General features: G+C 41.7%; 1 protein-coding gene across 1 annotated transcript in view; it reads right to left on the bottom strand.

The window, feature by feature from the left end:
• The window catches only part of gfra4a (GDNF family receptor alpha 4a), a 117,569-nt gene that overhangs the window by 18,582 nt on the left and 71,264 nt on the right, over positions 1 to 27,723 (bottom strand). The window contains exons 2-6 of the mRNA XM_069160765.1: positions 12,508 to 12,789; positions 10,951 to 11,031; positions 5,548 to 5,887; positions 2,093 to 2,202; positions 336 to 470 (exon numbers count right to left, since the gene is read on the bottom strand). Of these exons, the coding sequence (XP_069016866.1) occupies positions 336 to 470; positions 2,093 to 2,202; positions 5,548 to 5,887; positions 10,951 to 11,031; positions 12,508 to 12,789 (948 nt within the window). The remainder of the gene's footprint in view (positions 1 to 335; positions 471 to 2,092; positions 2,203 to 5,547; positions 5,888 to 10,950; positions 11,032 to 12,507; positions 12,790 to 27,723) is intronic.

Genomic DNA, 27,723 nt, shown 5'->3' with positions numbered 1-27,723 from the left:
ACAAAAATAACAACTGAAAATGAGCGTAATATGTCCCCTTTAAATGTCTCTATATGGTGTTCGTTTGTTCATCTGTGAACAAAATTAACCACAAAACAGACACGCAGACGGAGATGTGAGGGCAGCAGATGAAAAAAAGTTTCATTAACTCGGTTCAGCCCGACTCCCGTTTGTGTTACGGCACATCAAAGGACTTCTGCAGCATAAAAGTGTCATGGGTTATTTTGCTCACAATTACAGACTCTCCTAACTCGCACACTTGTTCTGCTTCTTTGTCGGGGGATGTTATTGTTGTTGTGTTGCCAGAGGTCTCTCTCTGTGCAGCTGGTACTCACTCAGGCAGAAGTTGTCGTGGAAAAAAGTGAGGAAGTCGTTGCATTGCTCCCTGTGGTTGCCGCTCGCTGCGCAGGAGCACCAGGGTCCCACGTTGGAGGTGGAGTTGTCAAGGTAGTTGGGAGTTATTGTGCTTCCTGTAAAAAGGAAGAAACAACACAATCTGTGTGAGGAGAGCCAAACTGAACTAATACAGCCAACACGTTGAATATGTCCTCAAGTTAGTTCACATAAATAGGAAGCAATCTGTTTGATTTACTTGAATTGAGCTGAATATTTAACATTGTTTCCTGTCTTTTGTTGTTTAAGCTGTCCCTGTTTTTGTCCTGTGCCACTCTAAGAAATTATCTACATTTAAACACCTCATAAAATGTGAAAAAAGGCAAAAACCTGTCTGACCTTAATGTCATTTTTTTTTGTGCAGAATTCCAGCTCATTTAATTGTTTTGCTTGGCCTGATTATGACCTCACCCTGATTATACGATAATCAAATAAAGCATTGTCCTAATCAGGTTAAGACTGACCTATTAGTGTGCATGTAAATGTGGTCATTAAGGAATTTAAACAGAGGAACGGATGAAAGCGGAGTGAACTGAGATGCAGCGGGCAGGTTAGTTAAGGATCGAACACGGCAACATGTGATAACAAGACTACCTTCTTCGGTCAGGAAAGATGTACTGTAGGTGGAGCTTCTCTTTCAAAGGAGTATGTATTGGAAACCAGCGAACAGCAGCTAAAAATACTCTTTTCGTAGCAGGATATGACTGAAAATGTGATTCTCTTTTTAGATGTATTCACCGTATACTATATATGCATAAAATGAGACCCAGAGCTGCTTGCTTATACTGCATCAGGTCCAAGCAACAAGTAGAGGAATTTCCCAAACATACATATCCACCGCTGCAGGCAACTCGGTGGGCTCTGATAAGTGCAGTGGCCTGAAATGTGAAGCCCATCACAGATGTCGTATTCTTTTTCCTTTTATTCCTCTCCTACCTTTGGAGCTTTTTCAGCAGGAAATGATCGGGAAGTCATTCTCTTGGAAGGTTTATACAGCCATGTAGCTTGTATTTTTAAACAGGGTGAGAAATAAAAATCGCTGCACTTTAAGGCAGTGTGGCCAAAAAAAAAAAGAAGAAAAGTTCTGCTTTACCGCCATCGATTTTTGTGGGTTCTAGACTTCCAAACAAAAACAGCTCACTCCGGCCTCTCGGTTGTCTACAATGGCTGATCACTGCTGAACAGCTTTCCCTCTTCCTTTATCTGTGTCCTTGAGTTCCCCACAAACCAAACAACCTTGTTCTCCTCTTTCTGCAGTAGCTCGGCATGGCGTTGTTGTCCTTGTCCTGTAAGGGCGTGGCTGAACTGAGTGCTTTTAAAAAGCCTTTTTCTTTTGTTGTGCATTACGTGATCTATTGTTGAGTTTTTATCTAAAGCACAATAAGCCGGGTTCTCCGCCTCCGCCCCAGCTTACACTCATTGTCATGTCAGGGATAATTCTCTCAAAACAGCGGTCGATAGTTGTAATTGCACTACTTATAATGCCAACGATTTGGCTTGGGCACGCTGCAGCCACATTAATCAACGTTCCATCGATCATTGAGGCGCGCTTCTCATCACAATCCTTGATTCATTCTTTTGAGGCCCGTTCGGTGCACTCGTCTGCCTTCCTCCCTCTAAAACTTTTTTTTTTGTTCCTGATTTATCACATTAGTGTGGGTGAGCCGGAGCTGGCGCACACAAAAGATTTAGTTCTTACCTATCAGGCCGGTGTATGCAAGTAGACATGCTCCGTAGTTCTCCTGCTTGCAGCCGCTGGCACTCAGCTCGGAGGGCTGGCAATCATACTGGAACTGTGCCCAGCGGGACCTGTGGGAGCAATAACATGCCATCCATCATTTACTGGTGCTTGGCCGTTGCACACATTATGTCACCGAGTGGTGGCCAGCGCTGGTAGCTTTCTCTCAGCAGCAGGATGTGGACCCGAAAATCCCCCCCCTCTCCCCCTCTCCCCATCTCCTCAATGCTTCTCTGCCTTCCTGTACTCCCACATCTACTTCCTCTGCCCTTCAAGATTTCCCACTCTGCAGCACTTCAGCCCCCACTCCGGTCACCACTGCTGACATTCATCCCTCTTTTTCTCTCCACGCCTCTTTCCCCAGCTGATGGTCTTCTGGACGGCTGCCAGGCTGTAAAGAGTCAATGAGGGGCAAAGATAGGCCTTGGTTTTGCTCTCTAAATACCGTGAGCACTGTCTGGCGGGCCCGGCCGTGATGAGATTAGACAAATATGGATCTTCCATATAAATTCTTCCTCCCACAGTTGCCCTGCCTCAGTCCCCACTCTTTTACCTTTCCTGTCAGACTTCGAGTATCATTACCATCATCCTCATGCAAGGCTATTATGGCCATCATATCGCCTCAACTGGCAACTGTCGACTGGCATTTGCGACGGTATCCCCCTCCGGGCACCGCGACTCTCCGCTCCACCCTCGTTTGTCATGTCGTTGTAATGATGTGCGTGAAACTCATAGGTGGTGCACTGAGCGAAGGCGTCGTCTGCAGGCTGCCGGTTAATGCCGGCTGACTGGTGCGGGGATTGGCGTGGCCACGCGCTGGCCTCAAGATGCTCGATCTATCGGGGCGGCAGCGGGGAATAATGCCTGATCAATAGCTGTGACAGATGAAGCCCTTTGTCTTCCTGACATTTGAAGAGGAACTAGATTAAATGCTGGCGACCATTTGCTGTCAGAGAGGAGAGGTTTGACGAGATGGGGTCTAAGACGTCCATGTTGCTGAGTGAAGCACAGCCTGTGAATCTTAATGCCTTCATAAGACATTGTTAGTTCTCTGATTGGACAGTTTACAATCCATTTCAATTTGAATGAAATGTTTGTTTTCATCAGTGTCTCAAACACAGGGATTAAACTCTGAATAAATACACTTTTTCAGATAACTTATCTTGTACAGAGGGTCAGTTCTGTGCAAACTACATGCTGATCCCGATGGCATCTTGGCTGTGTATTAATAAATATTTTCCGAGCACCCTGGCAGGAGAGTCATGTGTGAATTCCAAGTGATAATAGCTGCTCTAATAATGACTATTTCACATGGCGGCGTGTTGCCTGGCTGCTCCCTTCAGAAAATTAATGCATAATTTAATTGAACTAATTAAACACAGTTAATGAGTATAACAATCAAATTAATTAAACACAACTGCCTAATTAAATCTAAATGAACATATCACACCAGCCAGACCTATCTTCCAAGATACACAATGCCATTTATTGTCCTGAGGGGGAAATCAGTATGCAAGGCCATCATATCAACAAAGCACTTTATATTGAACAACAACGGTGGTGAGGATGCTGCCACGTGCTGTAGTCAGTCAAACAAATCCCTTTGCAGCCATTTAGTTGTGGAAGCTTTACAAATATCAGTTAGCACACTAGTCATCTTAGATATTAATCAGACAGTAGACTCTAGTTAATTTAATATACGTCTTTGTATCTTCAACTTAACAAATGTCAACAACCAAGACCTTTTTAGCAGTTTACTATGTCAGAATAAACCTCAAGGCATTCCTGAGATATCACATTCAGAGTGGGAAACAGATGTGAACTCATAGTGACCTTTGACTATTGACTTTCAAACTTCTTTCAGTTCATCCTTAAATTAAATTGAACATTTGTGACAGATTTTGAAGAAATTCCCACTAGACGTTCCTGAAATTAAAATGTTCACAAGCCTAGGCCAATATGATAGGACAGTGACCTTGACTTTCGACCTTCGACCACAAAAACCTTTTCAGTTCGTACCAAATTAAGGAGTTTGCCAAGTTTAAAGAAATTCCCTCAAAGCGTTCCAGAGATATTGCGTTCACAAGAATGGGACATGAGGTAACAGTGTCCTTGAACTTTGACCCCAAACGCTAATCAGTTCATCTTTGAGGCCAAGTGAACAATTGTGTCACATTTGAAGAAATTCCATCGGGGCATTCCTGAAATATGATGTTCACGTGAATGTGTGGCATTGAGGTCAAAATGAGCTTGACCTTTGCTCCCTAAAATCTAATCAGTTCATCCTTGGTATCAAGTGAATGGTTTTGCCAAGTTTGAAGAAATTCCCTCCATGCATTCGAGATATCACGTTCACAAGAACGAGACGGACAACCGGAAAACATGATGCGTCCCGCTGTAGCTTTCGCCAACACGGAGGCAAGTTCTAATACTACGCAATCCTCACCCCTTCATTTATAAAGACATCACGATGGGGTTCAATCACCATCAGATAGCAGTCAACAACAACAACATACAAACAATAACAGACAAAGTTAGTGACTGGCTGGTGAGGAAAAGACCTACAACTAAATATACAGATTAAAGACACAGATATTTGTCTCTGGAGCTGGTAGATCAAAAAAGTGGAAATGGGGCTTAAATTCACCAGCTGGACAGAAACACTACTCAAATTAATGGTGATGCTGTTCTATGTCTGCTGGATGATTGTTTTCTCACACATGATCCAGCCACTTTATAAGACCTGCCATGTTTGTTGGTCTGTCAGCTAACGGCCAAAAATCAATTGATGCAGACATGAGAGATTATTCCTCATGTCTTCGCTGCAGCTCAGTTGTGCAACATTTGGAATTAATCTGATTTAGATTTTTTTTCAGAGTAAAACAGAGTCAAAGTAAAAAAAAAAGAAAAGACAAAAAGACCCAGATGGTTTCCTGAAGAGTTAGCAGATCAAACCAGATCCCGGATGTGTGAGTAGCCTCCGGCAAGTGTTGACTAACAAGTTAAACACAAGATTAACTGATACTATATCAAAGCTTGTTTCTGTATTTATGTGGGAGTTTACTTTCTGCCTGTAACTGTCAAAAACATTTAACTCAGCTTTAAATCTTAGAGCTTCAGAGCAGCCTTCAGTGCACCAGGATTTTCCAAATCAACCAGGGTGTGCTGGATTAGATTGGCTATTTTAAGTTTTCAAAACAGTATCTAATCTAATGGGATGAAATGCTTTAGAAAAAGGTTTAACATTAATGTAATGTCCACATAAATAATAGTGATCTGTAAAACATGCAAAAAGCTTTGTGAACATTTAAGAGAAGCCACAGTTGCTGCAAAGTGTCAGTTCAGTGTGTTAACTCAGGAAGTGTGAAATGCTCTGAGCAGCTGGCAGCATGTACGACAACCTGTCTAACTCCTACCTGCACACGTAGTCCGCCTTGCAGACCCGGAGCTGGGCCAAGCAGTTGGGCTTCTCCTTGTCTTCGTAGGAGCAGGACGGCACGATGGTTTGCCTGCGGCGCTCTGCGCAGGCCGTGTCGGTGCAGGGACAGAACAGCAGCTCGTGGGTGTAGTCGGGGGGGACGCGGTCGAAGAACTTCCTCAGCGCCTTGTTGCACTTCGGTCGGTTACACGGCCCCGAGCGAGCCGATGGCTGGATGCAGGACGAGACGTACTCCGTGCGAAGCTTCTGACAAGTCTCATCTATGTTACACGCCTTGGCAGCATCCAGGCAGCGGTTCACTGTTGTTACTTCAGACTCTGCAAGATAAAGGAGACACAAATAGGAGGCAGAAAGCATTTCATCCCTCTGGTGGTTGGAGAAAATCAAGTCCCAGCCAATGCTTACAAATGATTTCAAGGCCTAATTGGAGTCTGTATTGACTTGCCACTCTCACCTCTCGACTCAGATATAGTGTTGCATTTACAGATAAATTAAAAAAAAATTGCGTCCTGAGAACAAACTAAACCAACACGATGATTATATGTAATAGGCCTCCTTGTAATGAATAGAACATGAACAGTGCTTAAATGTTTCATGAGCCCGGGCACTGGATGTGTTTCAGCCAAGGCCTAATGGCTGAATATTTCATTCTGCTGGGTTAATGCAGAGTGGCAGCGCTGAAAAAGCGGCTCCTCCATCTCACCAACCGCACAACAAGTCCTGTAATTACTGCTCCTTCGCTTCCATCCATCTCTCCATCCCTCCAAGACTCGCTTTCCTGCATGTGGGCCATCCCTCACTCACCTGACTCCCTCCTGCCCTCGCCATCTTCCTCTCTCGCTGCGTGCCTGCCACTCTCAGTGCTGCTATCACCCCCGTCTCCATCTGTCTCCATTCCTCCCTGCGTTCAGCTCTCTCTTCCCTCCATTCTTCCTCAACTTTGTCCATCTCCGCCTCCCTCAGTGCCCGCGCTCCCACTGACTTCCCCGGTAATGAGCCCCTTTCATAACCGTTTTTCTTCTTGGTCCGCATTATTTCCCAATCCATCATAATGTGTGTGTGTGCTTTTCTTTTTCCCAAGAGACCTCCCAGTCAATACGGCCATGATGATGCTCAGCTCCTCTGGCTGCTCATTAGTTTGTAAAGTGCCTGTTCTCGTGTCTTCCGGTGAGTTCGACGGTTACCAAGCTGTCATATAAAATATGAATGGCCTTGGAGAGGGAGCTAACAACCCGTTGTAAAGCAGAGGTTATTCCCAAGTTAACTGCTAAGCAGCCGAGAGGGGGTCCAAGGTTGACAAATTGTGTCCAGTGGCCACAAGAATGGGAAGAAAACTACACACGTATGTTGTTAAATTCTTGTCATTATGTTTTTGTGAGCCATCAGTTACTCAGAGGAGACCCGCGGAGCGTGCAGCACCTTCATGCTTCACACACATTCACACCCCAGAGTTTCCCAGTTCATCCTTGAGCTGTCTCTCACTGGAGCCACTGGTGGCTGAGTGCACTCCTACTGTGGGTTATTCTCCAGTCTGTAATATTCAGCATTATATGTCTAAAGTCTGGTAGTATTTGGACAGAGACGTCAACCTCCAGCACAAAGCGACGGAAATGAAACAACAACGGAGGTATTTGAAATCCTGGTTTGCACTTAAAATCGATCTCTTTGTGCAACAAACACACGCTGCTGTGAGAAAGACAACACTCCTGCAGAGTAGCACCTCTTCCCCTTCCAACATGTTTAGTATATTAATATGTAACAGTCGGCCTCTCAGGAGCAACTTAATGCACCACCTGCATGTTCGCTGTCGCCTTTTCATAGATATGGAGCTAAAAGTTCAAGTTTCTACTGTACGAGATTTTTCTTCCTGTTCAAAGGGAGGTTTTTTTCCTTCCAGCTCACTCGTGTGAATTTCAAATTTTGTTTTATTTTTTTTTCTCCTTGATAACGTTACATCATCTTTTTTCCGTTGGGGTCTAGACACGGATGTCATCACAATGGGGTCTAATCGCCAAAGACTCTCACATCCCTCACGCTTCTATCTGTTTCTGAGCTCATCAATAAAACTTTCTCTCTATTCACTCACATTGAGTCTCTCCTGATTGAACTATTGTAACTTCTGTAGGTGAGTACAAGAGTCATCGCTCATGAAGGACCACTACAAACTATTTCAAAGCCTACACAGGGTGCGTATTACATAAGACAAACTTTCAATGGTGTACTCCTAAGGTCTGTGAAAGTGATCACACTGATAACGGATAAATAATGTAGAAATGCTGCTGCCTTTTTTTTTATATACACTAACTGAATGTTTGCACTCAACAGTAGGGCAATGGCAGGGATAGAAGTGCAAGAACACACACTCAAACTAAAGCTTCGCACTTCACCCCTGAAGTGTTGATTTCCTCATTGCGTTACATAGTTTGCGACCAACTTGTTGCATCAAAGAACCGAGTGAGCACCAAACTGATTGTATTTGTGCTACGATAAAGGTGCATGAGGTGGAAAATCCTTTTCGGGAAATACAATTCCTTCCCCTCATGCAAGCCAGCGATGCATTAAAAAGCTTTTTTCTGGCTGCAGAACATCTGCTGTGTTTAAATAGAGGCAGTTTCCTAACACCGCTGACTTGACTTTAGTTAACTGATTAGTCGGTAAAGGGTGAAGCACTTTGTTATTTGAACACTCCTCGAAGTATGATGAGCTGTAGCTCCGGCTCGCATCTTTTAAAAGGGTCATTACTCTGTTTGAGGGAGAGATGCTACGAGGGTGGAAAAACATCCATTAATCACGTCTTTGTTGTTTTGGCAGTTGGCTTGTCGAGATGCGCGGCGTGGATGTCAACTTTGACCTCCAGCGGAGTTTACTGGAGTGGAATTTACGAGGAGGCAGTACAGTGCAGGTCGAGTGCTGTGCTGTGAGTCAAAGCAGCCCGGAAAACGAGCGCCGTCGTCTTAATAAGCGCATGTACGAGATCACAAAACACATGATCACGCATGTTAAAGAGGGACAATCGTTAAAACTGAAGTGTTTTCTTCTGGCTTCGGTGTGCGGTTTTTCCACGCGTATACAAACACTGTTTCTCACTAACAGGTGAGTGCGCCGTGTTTTCTGATCTGTGATCTCACTTAATTAGGCACAACGAGCCGAGAGAAACTGAATTGGTCACAGAGATGAGGATGAATGTCGCAGCGCGCGCAACGATTTTCTGGGAGCCATGAATGGCGCTGAGCTGATATCACTGCGACAATGCAGTGCTGAGACTCACGGTGGGTTTGAAAATAGCTGGCTGAGATGTTGGTGGGAACATCCATGAAAATGAAAAGGAACCTGCGAGCGCACAGGAGCTCTGCTGCGGGGGAGTATATTCCTCTACACGTCCCTGCATTCCCAGGAGGCAGTAATTACTGTGTTGTGTTAACATTTTCGGGAACAATGTGTCGAAATCAGATCCAAGTTGTAATAAACCGTGATCATTCTCTAACTTTATGTGCTCACATAGTTTTATGGCGCTGTCGACCACCAAAACAAACATTTCAGATGTGTCCCTCGAGGTTCAGGTCACCTCAAAGTTTAATGATCTCTGTTGTAAAGCTGTGTTTTGTAAAATGTCCATGTCTCTGTAGCCGGCTGCAAACTAGACCCAATTTCACTGCGTAATTATGGATCTGGCCATTCGGCGTATACCTCGGGTTAATTTTAATCAGCGTGCGCCGTTACTGGCTGACACTCTGCCACCTCTATGGCCCTTGTCCACTAAAGCGAGTTTTTCCTGAGTATGACATATTTTTTAAATTGTTTTAATGAACTGCTAGCAGCGTAACGAGGTGCTGAGCGTTTATTTTGCGTTGAACGTTCTGCGATTTTTTTTTCCAGTCAGCGAGAGTTTAAAAATCGACTAACCAGCCGTCCAATCACAGTGAAGGAGGGGTGGGACAAACGCGCTTAACCACCGACACTAGTCTCTGATTGGTCCGCCCCTTCAGAGTTGGTGTGCAAACGCTAATACGAGCCAAATTATCAGAAATCTGAAGGTGTTAGCGACAGCCTGGCTAATGCCTCTGATCTCTGCCATGATGCCGCTGAGTACCCCGACTTTACCTTCAAGGCTGTTATGCAAACTATCTCCCGAAGTGTCCTCGCACAGCTGTTAAATCATTTGCCATTCTCATCCATGGTGGCGTAAAAAAAGCCTGTGCACTTTACTAATGTCATCTCGCATTAGTTCAGGTTTGAAATCGCAAAATGTGTGTTTGACACTGATCCCTCATTGCTATTAGGAGCTACCAAAAATGCAAAACTACCTAGTGCAATTTTAACATCACAAGCACACTTCAAATCCCATGATAAATATAATAAACCGCACTGCTTACGTAGTGTCAGAAAAAGGAGACAGTGTGTCTCCACTTTACACCTCAACTCAGTGTTATATATCAAAATATCACCGACAAACCTGATGCAACTTTTTAAAGAAAGAAAACACGCAGTTAATTTCCTCACTGTGTGAAAACATAGAGAATATTTTGACTTTTTACTCTTGTTGTTTCGGGTTAATTATGTTTATTTTATGCCCCAAAATTGCATTTAAATGTTTAAATTAAACTGTTTTCTTCCTATGAGGTGCCATTAAACTCTCGTTTTGGTTTGTGTGTGATGACAAGGTTCATTATACTTCATACCGGTATGCATGAACGCCTTTCATACTAATCACTTCATTTAAGTCATTATTTAAGTTTCACAGACTGAGCTGCACTCGTTCGGAGTCTAACGGCTTTCGGAGAAAAAACAAAAAACACTTGACTTCATGTCCCCACCAATGGAAAAAAGAAAAATCCATCTCCTCATTTGTGTGTGACCTCTTTCTTTTTCCAAACCTTCAAATGAAAAAAAAATGCAGTGTTGTTCGAGTAAACAAACCAGCTGTGTCTTCCATTTTTTTCTTCTCGCTATCTCTGTCTCTTCTCCCTCTTAACCTCTAACCAAGGCTTTTTTTTTATTTATTATTCTTTCTTTTCTTCTCACTTTGTCTCTCTCTCTCCTCCTCTCTTACCTCCCCAGGTTTGCGGCTTTCAGCTGCATTAAAGTAAATAGGTAATTAATCTGTGCCTTGGGGGCTAACAGCAGCACATACCAACCCTGCGGCTTGCCCACAGGCTCAGAGGGAAGACAGAAGCAAAGTGTGGGCTGTTACTCATCAAACACTCCACAAACCCACCGGCAGAAATTATGCACAATAACAACTTGATTTGCTCTCTCTCTGACACACAACTTATTTGGGACCTGCTTATTTTTTTTGGAGGGGTGCAAAATAGATGTTTTTGAATTTCAAATTAACTTATATTTCCTGCAGCAGTGACTGAAGGGAAACTTGCCCAATTACCTGCAGCGATGGAGGCCAGACGGACGTAGTCGGAGCCCCTCTCCTCCGGTTCATACGGGTAGCTTTCCACCAGGCTGAGTCCTGCCAACACAGAGGAGACAGGTTAGTTTATGTTGTCACAGGGACTCAAGGGAGTGTACACTTTTTCAAATGCAAACTTTGACTTTGTGGAGTCCTAAATGATGCAATAACCCAAACAAATGTAGGACTGAAGGTACAATATTTCAAAGTTTTACCTAAAGTTGCAACAGATACTGTAGATGAAATTGTGCAAACACATCATGCCTGGCTGGATAAAGCTGGCAAAAAAAAAATCTGCTATTTGGTTGCCATGCTGATGCCTCACTGTACACAGCATGACAGATGACAAGAGACCAATTAGTACCATTAAAGTTGGCTTTGATAAATTGTGAAAAGAAAAAAGAAAAAAAATGTTTTTCATAATATGAGCGCACTGAAGCATAAAATAATATAATAAAGGACCTAAAACTAGGTTTTAAAACATGGCCCAGTGCAAATTTGGGTGCACAAAACTACCTTTTAATGCAGGACCGTTGTTTATATCCTGCTTTACATACTGGCGCTAATTCTCAAACAAATTAACAATCAGTGCAGTTAACAGAACGACAACAGAATTGACTGCAGTTATAAACACCTTCATATGAGATTGAAACCAATTAGATGCCTTTTAAGTTGTAAAACAAGTCTGCATCTCATTTAAAAATAAAGAAAACACAAAAAGAACTCACTGCCAAAGACCCCTCAAGAATGAAATGTTGGTCAAAACACATCTAGTTTACATGATAGAAATCAAGCTAAAGGCTACGTATGAACTCTGATGACTTTAATTCATAATGATGCAGATTCTAACAGCAGTACATGTTGGGATAAACATGTAGTTCAAATGTTACAAGCCAAAGCAAACCCAGCATATTTTTTTAGAAAATGAAGTCATTATAACCTTTTAATTCTATGTTTTTTGGCCTTCAAATCACACAATCAATATTCACTGTGGAGGAGCAGCTGATCATCGTATTGTTTGTTGCACATTCACTCCACCACTGATGTAAAACTCAGGCAGCTGAGCTTCACTGTTTGGCTCGTCTGTCCATGATCTCAGTGCCATGTCTTTTATGTCTTTAACATTCATGTTCGACTTCCTGAATATTCACAATGCTGCCAAACTGTTCTGCTCGTTTTCAGTTGTTTTGAATGTATGCTAAATATCTAAATTTGTAAATGTTTGATAAAAAACGGGGTTCAAACGACAATGAGAGTGTAAAGCATCTCAAATCTGAACAAAAGTGATCAAATACAATGAGTGTGGGCAGAACAAAAGGAATCAGACCTTCAGTTTTATTTTGGACTCAATAATCACTCCTTTCCTTTCAGCCTGTGAATCAGCTGTTGAGCTGTCTGGAGGCGGAAGACTAATTCACACGTAATGGGCGGCACACCCTGGATAATCCCAATAACATACTGTACCTGCTCCCGCCCACCTTTCTGGAACACAAACCATCAGTTTCTGCGTGCGTGTGTGTTGAATGCCGGTCTCACCGTGCAACACGGACTGGTGCAGGCTCCAGTAGATGCTCAGGCAGTTCTTCTCCTTCTTCATGCCCCGTTTACACTGGCAGCCGTGCAGAGGGGTGGACAGCAGCGCCGTCATGGCGTTCTCGCACTGGTTTCGCGCTCCGGGCCCCAGCTTCACGCTGCCGTCCCCCGCCACGCACTGCCTGAGGGTGCGCAGACGCGGGCTGCAGGTGTCGTCGCTGGAGCAGGTGTCCCCGGCACGCAGGCAGTCCCGCCCGCCCGCAGAGAGAGCCACTCGGGGGACTCCTGGAAGACGAGACAGACGGTAGGTTAGAGGCATGAGAAGGTCTCAGGAGATGGTCAGCGGGTTAGTTTCTCTTCATTTGTTCAATTCGACGCATAAAACCACAAGTTGAGAGTGAAGGACAATGAATTATTATCTTCATTTATTCATAACCGTCTTAACTAATTTGATCTCATTGCTTATTTGACGTGGAATCACATCAGGCAAAAGACTATGATTCATTTTCAGGTTAGACCATCAATAATTCTAAAAAGTGGCATGGATCAAAATCTTTGATGAAAAAAAAGCATAAAAACTACAAAACACATTTTATTTGTATTTATTTTCTGTGCCTCATGCACTAACTCCACACATATAAAACAGCGACAGAAAAATTTATTGATGCTTGAGTACTTGCATAGTTACAAGAATTTGATTTGATTTGTTTAAATGGTTAAATTGCTGCAACCTTCGCTGACCTTCACCACCAGTTTGTTACACTGACTTCATGTTATAAATCTGCAGTTTTCATGCCGAGAAAATCTCATCATCAACATCAGTGTTAATCAACATTATCAGTGTTAATTTGTGAGACTAGTTGAAGCTCTCCAGAGTCACACAGAATATCATAACTGTATTTACAGACTCCCCATGATGAGTACACTGACTTTGATGCCTATAATTAGTGGATTACTCCTTTAATCAAAGTCTAAATCAAAACAAACTTGTTGATAAATGAGAGATTTCTGTGATTCACTGTTTACAATATCATTAAAGTGAGTTTCAGAACTGGATTATTTTCTTACATCCCTTGTTCAGCGGCAATCAAACACGGTCAACGATGCATCTCACCACTGTATTCAAGCTCTTTTTAAAATTACATTCATAAACCCGAGGGGGGGGTTGTTATATTATTCATGAATTTATGCAGTTGTCACTGACGCCACTGACTGGATTTTGATGAAACTTGGGATGAAGACGCGCCTCGCCAATTCATCCTGACACGGTAAAAAATGTTTACTGTTGTCTTGTTTCATGTGGCACTAATTACATACAAGCTTTATTCCCCTCAGGACAATAAAGGCTTGTTCATTCCCAGCTGTCTAAAAGAGCCCTTATTCACTCTTAAAACGGATGCAGTCCTGAGTCTGGTTTGGGATAATATTCAATATATATGTTAGCCTATTATTATCCACATATTATTAGAGTATCAACAGGTGCATCTCTCAGTGATAACATTTTTTAAATGAATCCATTAAATCAAAGTGCTCCAGACAATAAATGAATAAGAGTGTCCAGTCATGCTAGCAGCTCCATGAGGCTGTAATTAGACTGAGTGCTGCTCTGACCGAAATGCAAACATCAGCACACCTGCGGTTCATTCACACTCCGTACAGATTACTACATCGGGACCCAGGACACTTCAGTTATTTGGCCTGCCTGGTAGATTATCAAGGGTGCACACTTGGTAGTTCTAGTATAGTTTTACAACGCCGGTCACGTGCTGTAGGTCTGTTTTCCTCTAAGTCTGTTCCCGGGGTTTCCCGTTCAAACCGAGTGCTGAGGCTAATCAACTGTTTAATACGCCCGTAGCGGCGTGACATCATCAGCATGCGAAGGTCATTCAAAAATACAAAAATAAATTAATTTATCATAAAGGCAGGTTTATCTGAGAGCTATTTGTTGGACTCAGTTAAGGACAGTTATTGAATTATTTTCCTATCTTGTTTTTTGCAGTAAACAGATTAATATCAATATTAATTCTGGGTTAAGATATTTGCATTATTGTGTGTATTATTGAAATCAATAAGCCTGATGGGAGTGGCATCTACATTTAAAGTGGCCTCCTCAGGATGGAGGAGTCTGTGTGAGCCTGGTCACAGAGAAGGTAACAGCTACTTTGTTGAGGCACCGATGATTTACTTTTGCCACTTTTTGGTTTAGAATTAGTATTTTTTTTTTTTTTTTTCTGCAAAATTTGTTTGTAGTTTGTTGGTACCTTTTTCTATTTGTAAATATATTTTTGCTACCGATCTGCACTTTTCTGGGAGACAAGCACAATACATTTCACCATCACTCTACCTGCGACTACGCCATGTTTTGATTTATCTGAGGGCTGAAGCTGAACCCGTCACGGTTTGCATTCGATTTACTGATGTTTAATGCCTTTCCTGAGTTTTGGTAATTTCCCAAAATGTATATTGTGTGGGTGTATTCTGCACCAGATTTCATATGAAAACATCCAATATATGAGATATTTCAACCTGGTCCAAAGCGATGGATCCTGATCTCTCGGGCTGTGCTGCCTACTTGACTAAAAAACCTCGGTAACCTAACGACGGGTCAGTGAGCAAACACTCCTGCTGTGCACCAACACTGTCCTCACACACACTCAACTTTATTCTACATTCAGGTGGAGAGCTGAAACGTTTCCACACGTATCAAATATGCCAGGCTGGATTCTCATGGAATATATGTATAAAATGATGCGGGGTACATCTCAAATATTTCAATCTGAGCGACCTGAGAGGCCATAAAAATATGTAGTCTTGAATATTTCACGGTGTAAATATATGGCCTCGATGAAAAACTGGAACATGCAGAATGAATACTGTCAGCTCGAATGGAATAAGACGCTTCTTCCAACTTTAAAACTGCCTAAAGGGAAAAAAAGGGGGAAATTGCATCTTAAGGGTTTATTAAATATCCATATACAGCAGTGAAGCTGTATTAAGGGGAACACCGTTCACTGCTCGCTTCGTATTTCATAAGGTGGCATGCAAAGTGGTAGATATTAGTTTAAAACAAGTGAGAAGAAATCCTGTCCAAAAGCGTTTCTGTGTCAGCGACTCCTTCGTGAGACTTTCTGGCAGCGAGTCGGTTTTGGTAATTAAATCTTAATCAAATTTGATTCCATCACTGCTCAATCAAGTGATACGGAGCGAAGGCAGTATATCCCAAATAAAAGGCAGCAGCTTTGGCAATTTCCACCGGCAGACACACAAAGCTGTCAGAGTCCGACATCTTCATTTGACTGCAACTCTCCCCGGGTACGACGTGCCTCCAGAGTCAATGAGATAACACAGAGAAGAAAGACTACAACATGACTGAATCCAGTCTACAGTCTTAGCATGATGCATGCTTTACTCGTGGAGGAAACGGGTTAACCGCCATGTGCTCGGTAGGAGACTTCTCAACCTTTCCGAGGAGTCGGCTAATCTGGCGGCAAGCTGTCAATAAAAGTCGAGGCAGACAGTGAGGCGAGGAGCCGGCTGCGATGGGTGTTTGGATGTTTGCGGATGCTCCTGAGAGAAAGCATCTGCCACTCAAATGAAGAGCTCATCTTCGCCGAGGTCTTGACAGGCAGCACTTATTGTGCCCAAAAAAAATATCCCCCCTCAACAAGTCATTTATTCCACTATGGAGTATTAAAAAAAAAAAAAATCTGATTTATTTTATGGAAAGCAAAGGGAGGTAGAGGAAGAAAAGAAAAAAGTGCAGGGTGAGATAATGTCATTCGTTTTTGATGCAAATCAGCTCCACTCGAGTTTTCTCGGATCAAGAAATGGTACCTTGAAAAAAAAAAAGCAGAGGAATCTGCCTTATGTCAAGATACTTCAATTCCGCTCGCAGAAAACTCCAAATGCAGATTTGCATTGGAAATGCGCGATATTATGTCATCCCAGCAGGAGAAACAACATTTAAACATAGTTAGAGTTTTTTTTCTTTTTTCTTGCTCTTCTTATGTAAGTATGTTGAACTGCAGGTGGGAACAGATCCGTGGGTGGTGTGTGTGTGTGTGTGTGTGTGTGTGTGTGTGTGTGTGTGTGTGTGTGTGTGTGTGTGTGTGTGTGTGTGTGTGTGTGTGTGTGTGTGTGTGTGGGCAGGTGTAGGTGGGTGTGGGTGTTCTTATATTGAAGGTGGAGCAGAGAGGAACCTTAAAGCTGGTTTGGAAAAAAAGAAAAATGAAAAAAACAGCGCCTGTGAGCAGCGGCAGTGCAAATCTTATTAAATTGCAACTAATCCAGTGTGGAGAGAGGTTTGATATTTGTCTGGGAAATTAAGCAGCACTCCAGATTGCGGGAGATAACTGTTTGCCTGGAAACGGAGCCGCAGTGCGCCGGCAGTTCAAAGACAGACAGTCAAAACCAATTAGGAGGAATCAGTTGCCCTGTCATTCAGATTGGTTCCATCCTATATGCCTCCCTGTTTATCCCACTGAGGTAAATAATCTCTCTTTCCTCTCTCTCTCTCTTCTCTTTTCCTTTTTGTTTCTGCTTCTCTCTGATTTCCTCTCTCCCGCATCACCCTCTCCACTTATCTTCTTTTGTTTTTTCTGTTTGTGCTTTTCCTCTCATCCATCACCCGCCCCCCCAAACAATCACACCTGCTGCAGTTCAAAGAGTAGATTCTGAAATTGAAGGAATCTTTTTTTAAGGGAAAAATATTTCACAAAAACAGAACGGAATTCACTTGTCATTCCTGTGATCTCGGGTAAAAACATTTTTGCCTTCATTACAAATACAAACAACAACAGCTGTGATGTTCACAGAAAGTGAGCGACTATCCACACTGAAAGCGACTGTTCACAACTGCAACACCAGAAATCACTTCGTTACAACCAGGATATCTTACAAGAAACTCAAAATAACTGCCTGCTTATCCTTCCTTTCTCTATCTCAGCTGTGAGGACGGAGACAGAGCTCCCCTCGTCTCATTGGATGGCTCCTCACGTCTCCCCCCCGCCCACCTAAACCCCCGACTCCTCCAGAGCCAGCAGGCATCAGTCACTGCCATCAGCCGCGAGCTATCAGCCGGCGACAGAAAGCTTCCTTTAAAAATCTATAAGCTCCACGGAAAGGCACTGCATCCTTATAAAAGCCACATAAAGGAAGCTCAATGAGATTTTGTTTTTTGATACCTGAAGTCCGTCTCCTGTAAAGAGTTCATAGAAAGAACGGTGATGATAAAAACAGTGATGTTGATGACAAAATGAAGGACGTGTTCACATACGGTGAGCCTGACTCGGGGTAAGTCGTCATCCCAAAAAACAATTTAAATACAGATTTATCATAATCTCATTTTTGGATTATAAACCTTTTGTGTTCCTAATTTCTAGAAATTGTTGCAACTTTCATGTTTTTTATTTTTTTTTTAATTTTATTTTTTAAATACTGCTCATAAAGCACCACTGCGTATCTGTCAAAGAAGAAAATACAGTGATGTGAAAAAGTGTTTGCCCCCTTCCTGATTTCCATTTTTTTTGCATGTCTGTCACACTTAAATGTTTCAGATCATCAAACAAATTTAAATATTAGTCAAAGATAACACAAGCGAACACAAAATGCAGTTTTTAAATGAAGGTTTTTATTATTAAGGGAGAAAAAAAATCCAAACTCACATGGCCCTGTGTGAAAAAGTGTTTGCCCCCTCCTGTTAAAACATAACTTAACTGTGGTTTATCACACCTGAGTTCAATTTCTCGAGCCACACCCAGGCCTGATTACTGACACACCTGTTCTCAATCAAGAAATCACTTAAATAGGACCTGCCTGACAAAGTGAAGTCGACCAAAAGATCCTCAAAAGCTAGACATCATGCCGACATCCAAAGAAATTCAGGAACAAATGAGAAAGAAAGTAATTGATATCTATCAGTCTGGAAAAGGTTATAAAGCCATTTTTAAAGCTTTGGGACTCCAGCGAACCACAGTGAGAGCCATTATCCACAAATGGAGAAAAGATGGAACAGTGGTGAACCTTCCCAGGAGTGGCCGGCCGACCAAAATTACCCCAAGAGCGCAACGACGACTCATCCGAGAGGTCACAAAAGACCCCACGACAACATCCAAAGAACTGCAGGCCTCACTTGCCTCAGTTAAGGTCAGTGTTCATGACTCCACCATAAGAAAGAGACTGGGCAGAAATGGCTGCATGGCAGAGGTCCAAGACCAAAACCACCGCTGAGCAAAAAGAACATTAAGGCTCGTCTCATTTTTGCCAGAAAACATCTTGATGATCCCCAAGATTTTTGGGAAAATACTCTGTGGACTGACGAGACAAAAGTTGAACTTTTTGGAAAGTGTGTGTCCCATTACATCTGGCGTAAAAGATGCGCTGTAAAAGACTCATTGCAAGTTATTGCAAACGCTTGATTGCAGTTGTTGCTGCTAAGGGTGGCCCAACGAGTTATTAGGTTTAGGGGGCAAACACTTTTTCACACAGGGCCATGTGGGTTTGGATTGTTTTTCCTCCCTTAATAATAAAAACCTTCATTTAAAAACTGCATTTTGTGTTCACTTGTGTTATCTTTGACTAATATTTAAATTTGTTTGATGATCTGAAACATTTAAATGTGACAAACATGCAAAAAAATAAGAAATCAGGAAGGGGGCAAACACTTTTTCACACCACTGTATATATATATATATATATATATATATATATATATATTTATAAAATTGTCCTCCAAAAATTTCTTTCAGTTTTTGTTTTTCATTTTCTGGTTATTAATGTTCTTTTTTTGAGATTTGTGAGTTTATTAATTTCTTGTAGAGCTTGGATTGGGTTGCTGCTGAGGGTTGAATTATCATGCAAACAAGCTCCCAGAAAAAAGAAGAGGGTTTCAGGATCTGAAATGAGAGGATTGTTTTATGTTTTTCTCATTTTAATATGTCTGAAACTGAATATATTTTGATTTAAATGGACAAAAAAACAAACTTTCAGGACATTATCCTCGGCTGTTTGACTCTACGAAGCTCAAGACTTCGACAGCCACAATCTGAGTCCTTTGAGTGGGTAGATTTAGGTATCTATAACATATCCAGTTAAAGATGGAGAAAGATCCTGGTTTCGACAAATTTCATTCCAGAAATTTAACCAAAACATAATCAAGGGCCCAAGTGCCCAAGTGCCCACGCAGCCAGCTTCAAACTCATCGTTGCAGCTCCGTCTTCACAACACTGACTGAACAAAGATGTGAAGCTCACAGAAGTGATGGATGGAGTTTGTTTTTCTAAATTTTAGCGGATGCACTGTGCATGCCATTTGTCAATTCTTTTTCAATATTATTTGTCGACGAGACAAAACACATTTCTTTTCATCAGCTGCTGCACGGCTGAGTGACTCGCTGTATATGATGAATCCTGTTACGGATAACAGGCCCCTGGATTGTTTGGTAAGTCTTTGACAGTGCTACCAAGGGACCGTGCTTTAGTTAGTGTACATGCGAGTTCCTTATTAGCAAACTGCGCCTCCCCGAACACTTTTTAACCTAGATGACTTGCTGTGTTTACTGCTTCTGCTCCTTGTCCTGTTTTTTTCAGCTACTAATAACACCATCTCTCCTCAACAGCAGTGAAAAATGCAATAGTCTTCCCATAAAGGCACACACACACATCAGCGTGAAAGAACAAACATGTTACCGTAAATTTAGTTTGCATTAAGACAATCGGTCCTCCAAACACGCTGTGAGGGTCGTTTCACTCTGTGTCATTGATTCAGCAGAACATGATGAAATCTAGAGGAGAACCAAGAGACCACTCCGACCATGATGCAGAATACTAATTTACTTCCAGATTCCTCAGCGACTAATCCATCCCCAAAAAAAGTCAATATCATTCTGCAGCAGTTTTAAAATGTCCACGCAGCTGTGATTTGGGCATTTTTCTTCTTAGAATTACAAGTTTGTGTGGGAATCTTTCAGAGGAAAACTCTGGGAATATCTTTTTTTTTCCATCCCCCAAATTTTTTTAAGAATCTATTTTTCCAGCTAGAAAATAAAATGACCCTTTTGATATGGAGATCATACTTTTTGCCAAGACATTCATTATTTTTTTTAAAGTTAATAATAAATTGATTTTTGGACCGAGCTCCAGCGGTGTGAATGATACGATGAAGGGAATGAAATGATTATTCCACCGAAGTTAGATTACCAGATCAGTATTTGAAGAGAAATGAAAGACAAAAGCTCAAGACTTCAATCAGCTGCTCTAAAAAGTCTAAATTGGATATTTTTTATGTCAATACAAACGAGAGATATGACATGAAAGTATAAAAAAATGTCAAAGAAGAGGAACCGAATTTACCATTTAAAGGTAGAAACTAACAAAACGTGAACTTTAGTGTTGTTCAGTACAAACATGAAAAACTGGTATTTTACCGAAGCATTTCTATTCTTTTGAAGTTTTTCCTAAACCCTTCAAGGCCATTTGGGAGTTTAGAAAAAGTTGCAGTAAGAATAACATTTAGATTTTTATTCATATTTTTAATTAGTAACTACTGTTTTGAGGGAATTTATAAGTACTTGACATTTTGTACCTGAATATGTTGAAACCAATATGATACAACAGGTCTTTACAGAAATTTATCTGAAAATCCCATAATTTCATAATGCAATTATACCTACCACAATGTCAAATACACAAAAAACACACACAAAAAAGATTCAGTTTTAAATATGTCATCTGCATGATTATAGTCTGCATATCAAGTGACATGGAGCAGTTAGAGGAAGATGAGGATGATGAGGAGGAGGAACGGACTCTTAACGTAATACTTATTGCAGGACACTCAGGTGGCAGTGATGACGAAGGACGAGGAAATCGTGAGCAAAATTGGTTCGCCTTTCTAAAATAAAGGTGTGTTTACTGTTGTCAATAAATTGGCATAAAAGCCTGATGTATCAAATATGATTAAAAAAAAAAAATCATACATGTAAATTGATTTTGAGTATTTTTGTTTGTATTTTGTTAAAAACTCCAAAAAGCACGTACACATTTTTAAAAATACTATTTTTTTTTTTTTACTATTATTCTGGCTTAGTCTGGCTTTATAGAGTTAAATACATTATAGAGGCAGCTGTACACTAAGACATGAATTGAAACTGGTTTATGTGAGATTCACCGGCTCATGAACCAGTCGTGTGTCCTAAAGAACTGTCACAGAGACATTTAGAGGACACAGATGAAAGCAGACTGAACCACGTCCACCCTGCCAGCTGCACCCGGCTTCACCGCACCAAGAGGCGGGTGTCGTACAAGATGATAATGATCCCGACCGCAGAACGACTGGGTGTCAACAAGACGTCCCATTAGCCCTCGCTCTCATTATGTTATTCTTTTCTTCCGTTGTATTAACGTGCTGTTCGAGCACACAAAGCAGAGCAGGTGTCCCCGCGTTACGTTACTCTGAGAGACAGAAGCTTAATAACTGTTGTAGACCACATTGTTGGCAGAAAAAATACACTTAAAACGTTATCAGCTTGTGAGTGAAACACTCTGCTGGGAGAGGGGAGACTGGGGAGAAAATGTTTTCTTGAATTGGATATTTTTCATTGTGCCAGGAAATCCATGGACTTGATAAAAAGAGGTGGTGTTAGTCCAGATGTAATTGTTGCCAATTTTCTCAGTTAGAGAGCAATCTGGGGAAACAAGACTATTTGTTTCATCTGTTGTCTGGCTGCTGTCACGCTGACCTTTAAAATCCTTCGTCTTGTTTGAGCGCAGTGGTTTTGACACGTGCGGTCTCCAATGTTAGATCTGTGTACTGTCTGGGATGTTGGAGCTAAAGTCTGTGGAGAAGAGCTAAAATGTAGAATATAGAAAACTCTGCTGGGACCGAAGTCAAGCAGGAGCTGACATTTACTTTCCCTTGTTTTAGTATGTACTCTTCGGAAACAATTAGTACAGATATTTGAAGTGACATCCTCCTGCTTTCTGTTGGGGAATCCTGCAGCGCTTTAAGGCCCGCTGGGAGATCACCTCAACATCAGTGCCTCCTGGTGGCTCCTGGGTCGGCACGGCAACAAGAAGGAGGCTTGAGGTATACCCCTTCCTAGTTTCCAAATCACCTCAAATGGCTCCTCTCACTCTCAAGGAGCAGCATTAACAAAGAGAGTCCAGCCACCTCAGCAGAGCGATATTCACCTCTGAATCCTTTCTGAACTCTTTGTGTGTTCACGACAAAGTTTGCAACCAGTAAATTGAACATTTTGGTACAAAACCAACAGTTCTCCTACCCATCAACCAAGTCTAATACTACTGCATTACACACTGAAGAAGGAACCCTTCATACTATACCAAACTGAATACTCTACAGATCGTAACTATGCTTTTATGTCCTCTGGATGTATAGCTCAAAATAACAACATCAGCAACAAGTGTGAGAAGAGTCGTGTCTGACCTCTGCATCCCGATGATAACACCCGGAACGCGACGGGAAACATTTTTAAATCTCCGATATTAAACACATGTTTAGCAAATTCCACTTCCACTTTGATCGATAGGAGCTCCATCTGAAGTGTAATGTCCATGACCTTGGTATAGACTTTCCATGAAAGGCAAATAAGTCAGATTCCTCATGACTGTGCAAAACTCTCTGTTTTGCTTTTTAAAACATGCATGCAAAAAACAGTGAATCTGGTTCACTGTCAGTCGAAAAATACAGAACAGGGATGTGAATCCATGAGCAGAGGTATTATAGTGTACCCTGCTGCTGTTGTTATTCTTACTAGCTTCTACTTTTTCATGCTTCCCTATTGTAACAATAGTTCCCACTGGCATTTGGCAGATTTTAAGGGGGTACATTGTTGTTCTCTGGCACCGAGTTCTTTTTTTTTTTCTTCCATATTTCTCTAATGATATTTTTATTCTCTAGCGTTATTCGTCTCTCGCTGTCCTCTAGAGACGAGCTGCTATAAAGTCTTATTGGAGCGAAGAATGGAACTAGCAAAAAAAAATCGGTGGATTTAAAGTCCCGACTTTCGCGCACTTTCTTAACACACATGCCAGAATAGCTTCTCTCTCCTCCTCCCGTCTGCATCAGCTCCCATCCTCCCATTTTTTTGTTTTGTTATAAGGCCATATGGAGATGCCAAACACACACACACACACAAAAATGAGCAGAGACAGTTTTTCCACTTGCACACTCTGGATACTTACATGCAGTCATACAATCTTATAAATATTTAACATTTTCTCCGTGCTGCTGGCACCAATTTTTTTTTTTTATATCAAAACAGAAAATACACAAGTATGTTTTATTCTTTCTCCTGAATGTGCTCTTTGGTGAGAGCTCACCTCTTTCTGTGCACGTGTGTTGCTGTGTGCACGTGTGAAACAGAGTTTTTTTTCTAACTGTCACCGTTTATTCGTGTTGGCTGAAAAATGACATCCTTTAATTGTAAATGTGTGTCTTCCTGTCAGCCTCCACCTCCTCCTCCTCATGTTTGTCTATTTGCAGCGTTTGTGTGTGAGCACGCTCTTACACAAACACTCGTGTACAAACATTTTTCTGCGGGCGGAAATAATCTTATTGTTTGAGTTAATCCCAAAGTGGGCAGAGCTGCAGGAACAAAGCTGCAGTTGGAAAAGTTCAGTGAGAAACAGGGAACTTTTTTGTTTTAGCATTAATCGTAGCCTTCATCATGTATTATCTTCTGGAGGTCAGTTAACTTACGCGTCAGGTTAATTAACCAGATTACCAGGACATCTCCAGGCTAATATGGATTGTGCAATTCCCTCCACTAATTAGCTGACCCAGATTTGATACAGCAAAGTTTCACTTTGTAGGAATGAGGAGCTGCGTCTATCATTAGCTCCCTGCACAATGCATTCAGCTTCATGGACAGAAAGGAATGTTTCTGTGGTTCCACACATGTTGCATAATGTGGGTCTGCAGAGATAAACAGATATATGGCAAAAAAAACAACACAAAAAAAACCAGGAGAGACATAATGAGCATCTACACCGATGGTCGAATTCAGAGCGAGGTGTCAGACAACACACTGCACCACCACCACCAAATCAGGAAACATTTTCTTAAAGAATGCTGTTCATCCTTACACCTTACAAAGATCATGCAATTTGTCTTTTGTTTGCCACCAATCTATGCATTTTTCTCAGGTACAGAACATTTTGAGAGTGAATTGTGGTGTAAATATTTGCAAAGTTTACAACTTCTCTAACAGGATTTTGCTTGTTTTTTGGTCATTTGGTTCCCTGCCTACACTTAGATCTGAGATTTGGTCAATAATTCAACTGTTTCTACTGTTTTTTGAAATGTCCAGTGTTCCCAATATATTAAAACCTAAGTTTTAATTAAATTTAATTGGTGGAGATTCAAAGTTTTTTGTGTCTCTCCATCCCTCCACTCGTCTCCTGTCATCCCTGTGCTGTTGATTAACTGATGAAAAGCCAGAAAATGTCACCCAAACCAGTCAAAAACTGGTGATAAGTGTCAATTAAATAATTTCAGCTGGGAAAGCTGTTGTTTATTATTATTATTTTCAAATGTCAGAGGCGCAGTTCGAGGCCCTGCTGGAAATGTTACTCCCACACCCGATGAGGAAGTGTAGTAAACATCCTGACCCAATAAACCCTGAGCTGCACTTGGCAGCCTGCTTCAGATGGGTATTTTCATCTAATGTGTTACTTATCAGTACAGTGTTACACCAACGATGCGGTTTGTGGGCTTACGCTATATGACATTTCTTGGTAGGTTTACAGAAGTGCTAGACACCATTAGATTGGCACCAGTGTGATAGATGATCAGCCACAGACATTAGATCGATTATTGGGTATCGATAAGTACAATAAGTTCAGTGACAGTTCACTCCATAATAATACTCTGTCAGGATGGTGAGCGATGAATCTGCCGAGGTGCTGAGTCTGGATCTCACAGCAATTCTCCCTAGAAATGTTCATTTAACTTTTGATTGGACATATAAACAGTTTATAAAAGTTACTTAAAAAAACGTGATCCCCATGATGCATCTTAAAAAGATTTAAACAACTTTATAGAAAACCCATTTATACATTCCAGTCCAGCTCAGTAAAGGTTTCCTTTCAAGGACTCTAATGCGGCAATAACTGCATGACCCATCACATACAGTGGGTACGGAAAGTATTCAGACCCCTTTAAATTTTTCACTCTTTGTTTCATTGCAGCCATTTGCTAAAATCAAAAAAGTTCATTTTATTTCTCATTAATGTACACCAAGCACCCCATGTTGACAGAAAAAAACAGAAATGTAGAAATTTGTGCAAATTTATTAAAAAAGAAAAACTGAAATATCACATGGTCATAAGTATTCAGACCCTTTGCTCAGTATTGAGTAGAAGCACCCTTTTGAGCTAGTACAGCCATGAGTCTTCTTGGGAATGATGCAACAAGCTTTTCACACCTGGATTTGGGGATCCTCTGCCATTCTTCCTTGCAGATCCTCTCCAGTTCCATCAGGTTGGATGGTGAACGTTGGTGGACAGCCATTTTCAGGTCTCTCCAGAGATGCTCAATTGGGTTTAGGTCAGGACTCTGGCTGGGCCAGTCAAGAATGGTCACAGAGTTGTTCCGAAGCCACTCCTTTGTTATTTTAGCTGTGTGCTTAGGGTCATTGTCTTGTTGGAAGGTGAACCTTCGGCCCAATCTGAGGTCCAGAGCACTCTGGAAGAGGTTTTCTTCCAGGATATCTCTGTACTTGGCCGCATTCATCTTTCCTTCAATTGCAACCAGTCGTCCTGTCCCTGCAGCTGAAAAACACCCCCATAGCATGATGCTGCCACCACCATGTTTCACTGTTGGGATTGTATTGGGCAGGTGATGAGCAGTGCCTGGTTTTCTCCACACATACCGCTTAGAATTAACACCAAAAAGTTCAATCTTGGTCTCATCAGACCAGAGAATCTTATTTCTCATAGTCTGGGAATCCTTCATGTGTTTTTTGGCAAATTCTATGCGGGCTTTCATATGTCTTGCACTGAGGAGAGGCTTTCGTCGGGCCACTCTGCCATAAAGCCTCGACTGGTGGAGGGCTGCAGTGATAGTTGACTTTGTGGAACTTTCTCCCATCTCCCTACTGCATCTCTGGAGCTCAGCCACAGTGATCTTTGGGTTCTTCTTTACCTCTCTCACCAAGGCTCTTCTCCCACGATTGCTCAGTTTGGCTGGACGGCCAGGTCTAGGAAGAGTTCTGGTCGTCCCAAACTTCTTCCATTTAAGGATTATGGAGGCCACTGTGCTCTTAGGAACCTTGAGTGCTGCAGAAATTATTTTGTAACCTTGGCCAGATCTGTGCCTTGCCACAATTCTGTCTCTGAGCTCCTTGGACAGTTCCTTCGACCTCATGATTCTCCTTTGCTCTGACATGCGCTGTGAGCTGTAAGGTCTTATATAGACAGGTGTGTGCCTTTCCTAATCAAGTCCAATCAGTTTAATTAAACACAGCTGGACTCCAATGAAGGAGTAGAACCATCTCAAGGAGGATCAGAAGAAATGGACAGCATGTGAGTTAAATATGAATGTCACAGCAAAGGGTCTGAATACTTATGACCATGTGATATTTCAGTTTTTCTTTTTTAATAAATTTGCACAAATTTCTACATTTCTGTTTTTTTCTGTCAAGATGGGGTGCTAAGTGTACATTAATGAGAAATAAAATGACCTTTTTTGATTTTAGCAAATGGCTGCAATGAAACAAGGAGTGAAAAATTTAAAGGGGTCTGAATACTTTCCGTACCCACTGTATGTAGTAGAAGAAGAAATACTACAGTTTAACAAGTAGTCAAGCTATGGTTTAAATCTGTAAACAATCAAACAGGAAGCTCTACTTCAGCCCCGCTCTCTGCACACAGCACAGCTACTCACTGATTCACGTGTCCTCCAGCGCTAAAGAAATCTAGGTGACTCTTGAATTTAGGCTCTGGGGAAAATGCTAATAAGTTAGCTAAATATACAACCATTAAACTAATTCAACATGTATCAGGTCAGTTCAGCGCACACAGAAACTACACACACTCCAAACTCTGAGAGAACATCACTCCAAATGATCAAAATAAGGGAGGGTTGCTGAGACTAGCAACTGTAATATATAAAAAAAACACTGGACTGTATAACTGTGTCTTATAGCCGAGACTTCATATACTGTGATGCTTGTTGCTGCATCTAATGTGTGTCTGAGGG

The sequence above is a fragment of the Embiotoca jacksoni genome, unplaced genomic scaffold (assembly GCF_022577435.1).
Source record: "Embiotoca jacksoni isolate LCO1_2020_lvr unplaced genomic scaffold, fEmbJac1.0.p SCAF_27, whole genome shotgun sequence".
Taxonomy (NCBI): Eukaryota; Metazoa; Chordata; class Actinopteri; family Embiotocidae; genus Embiotoca; species Embiotoca jacksoni.
This window is presented reverse-complemented; position numbering and strand designations above follow the sequence as displayed.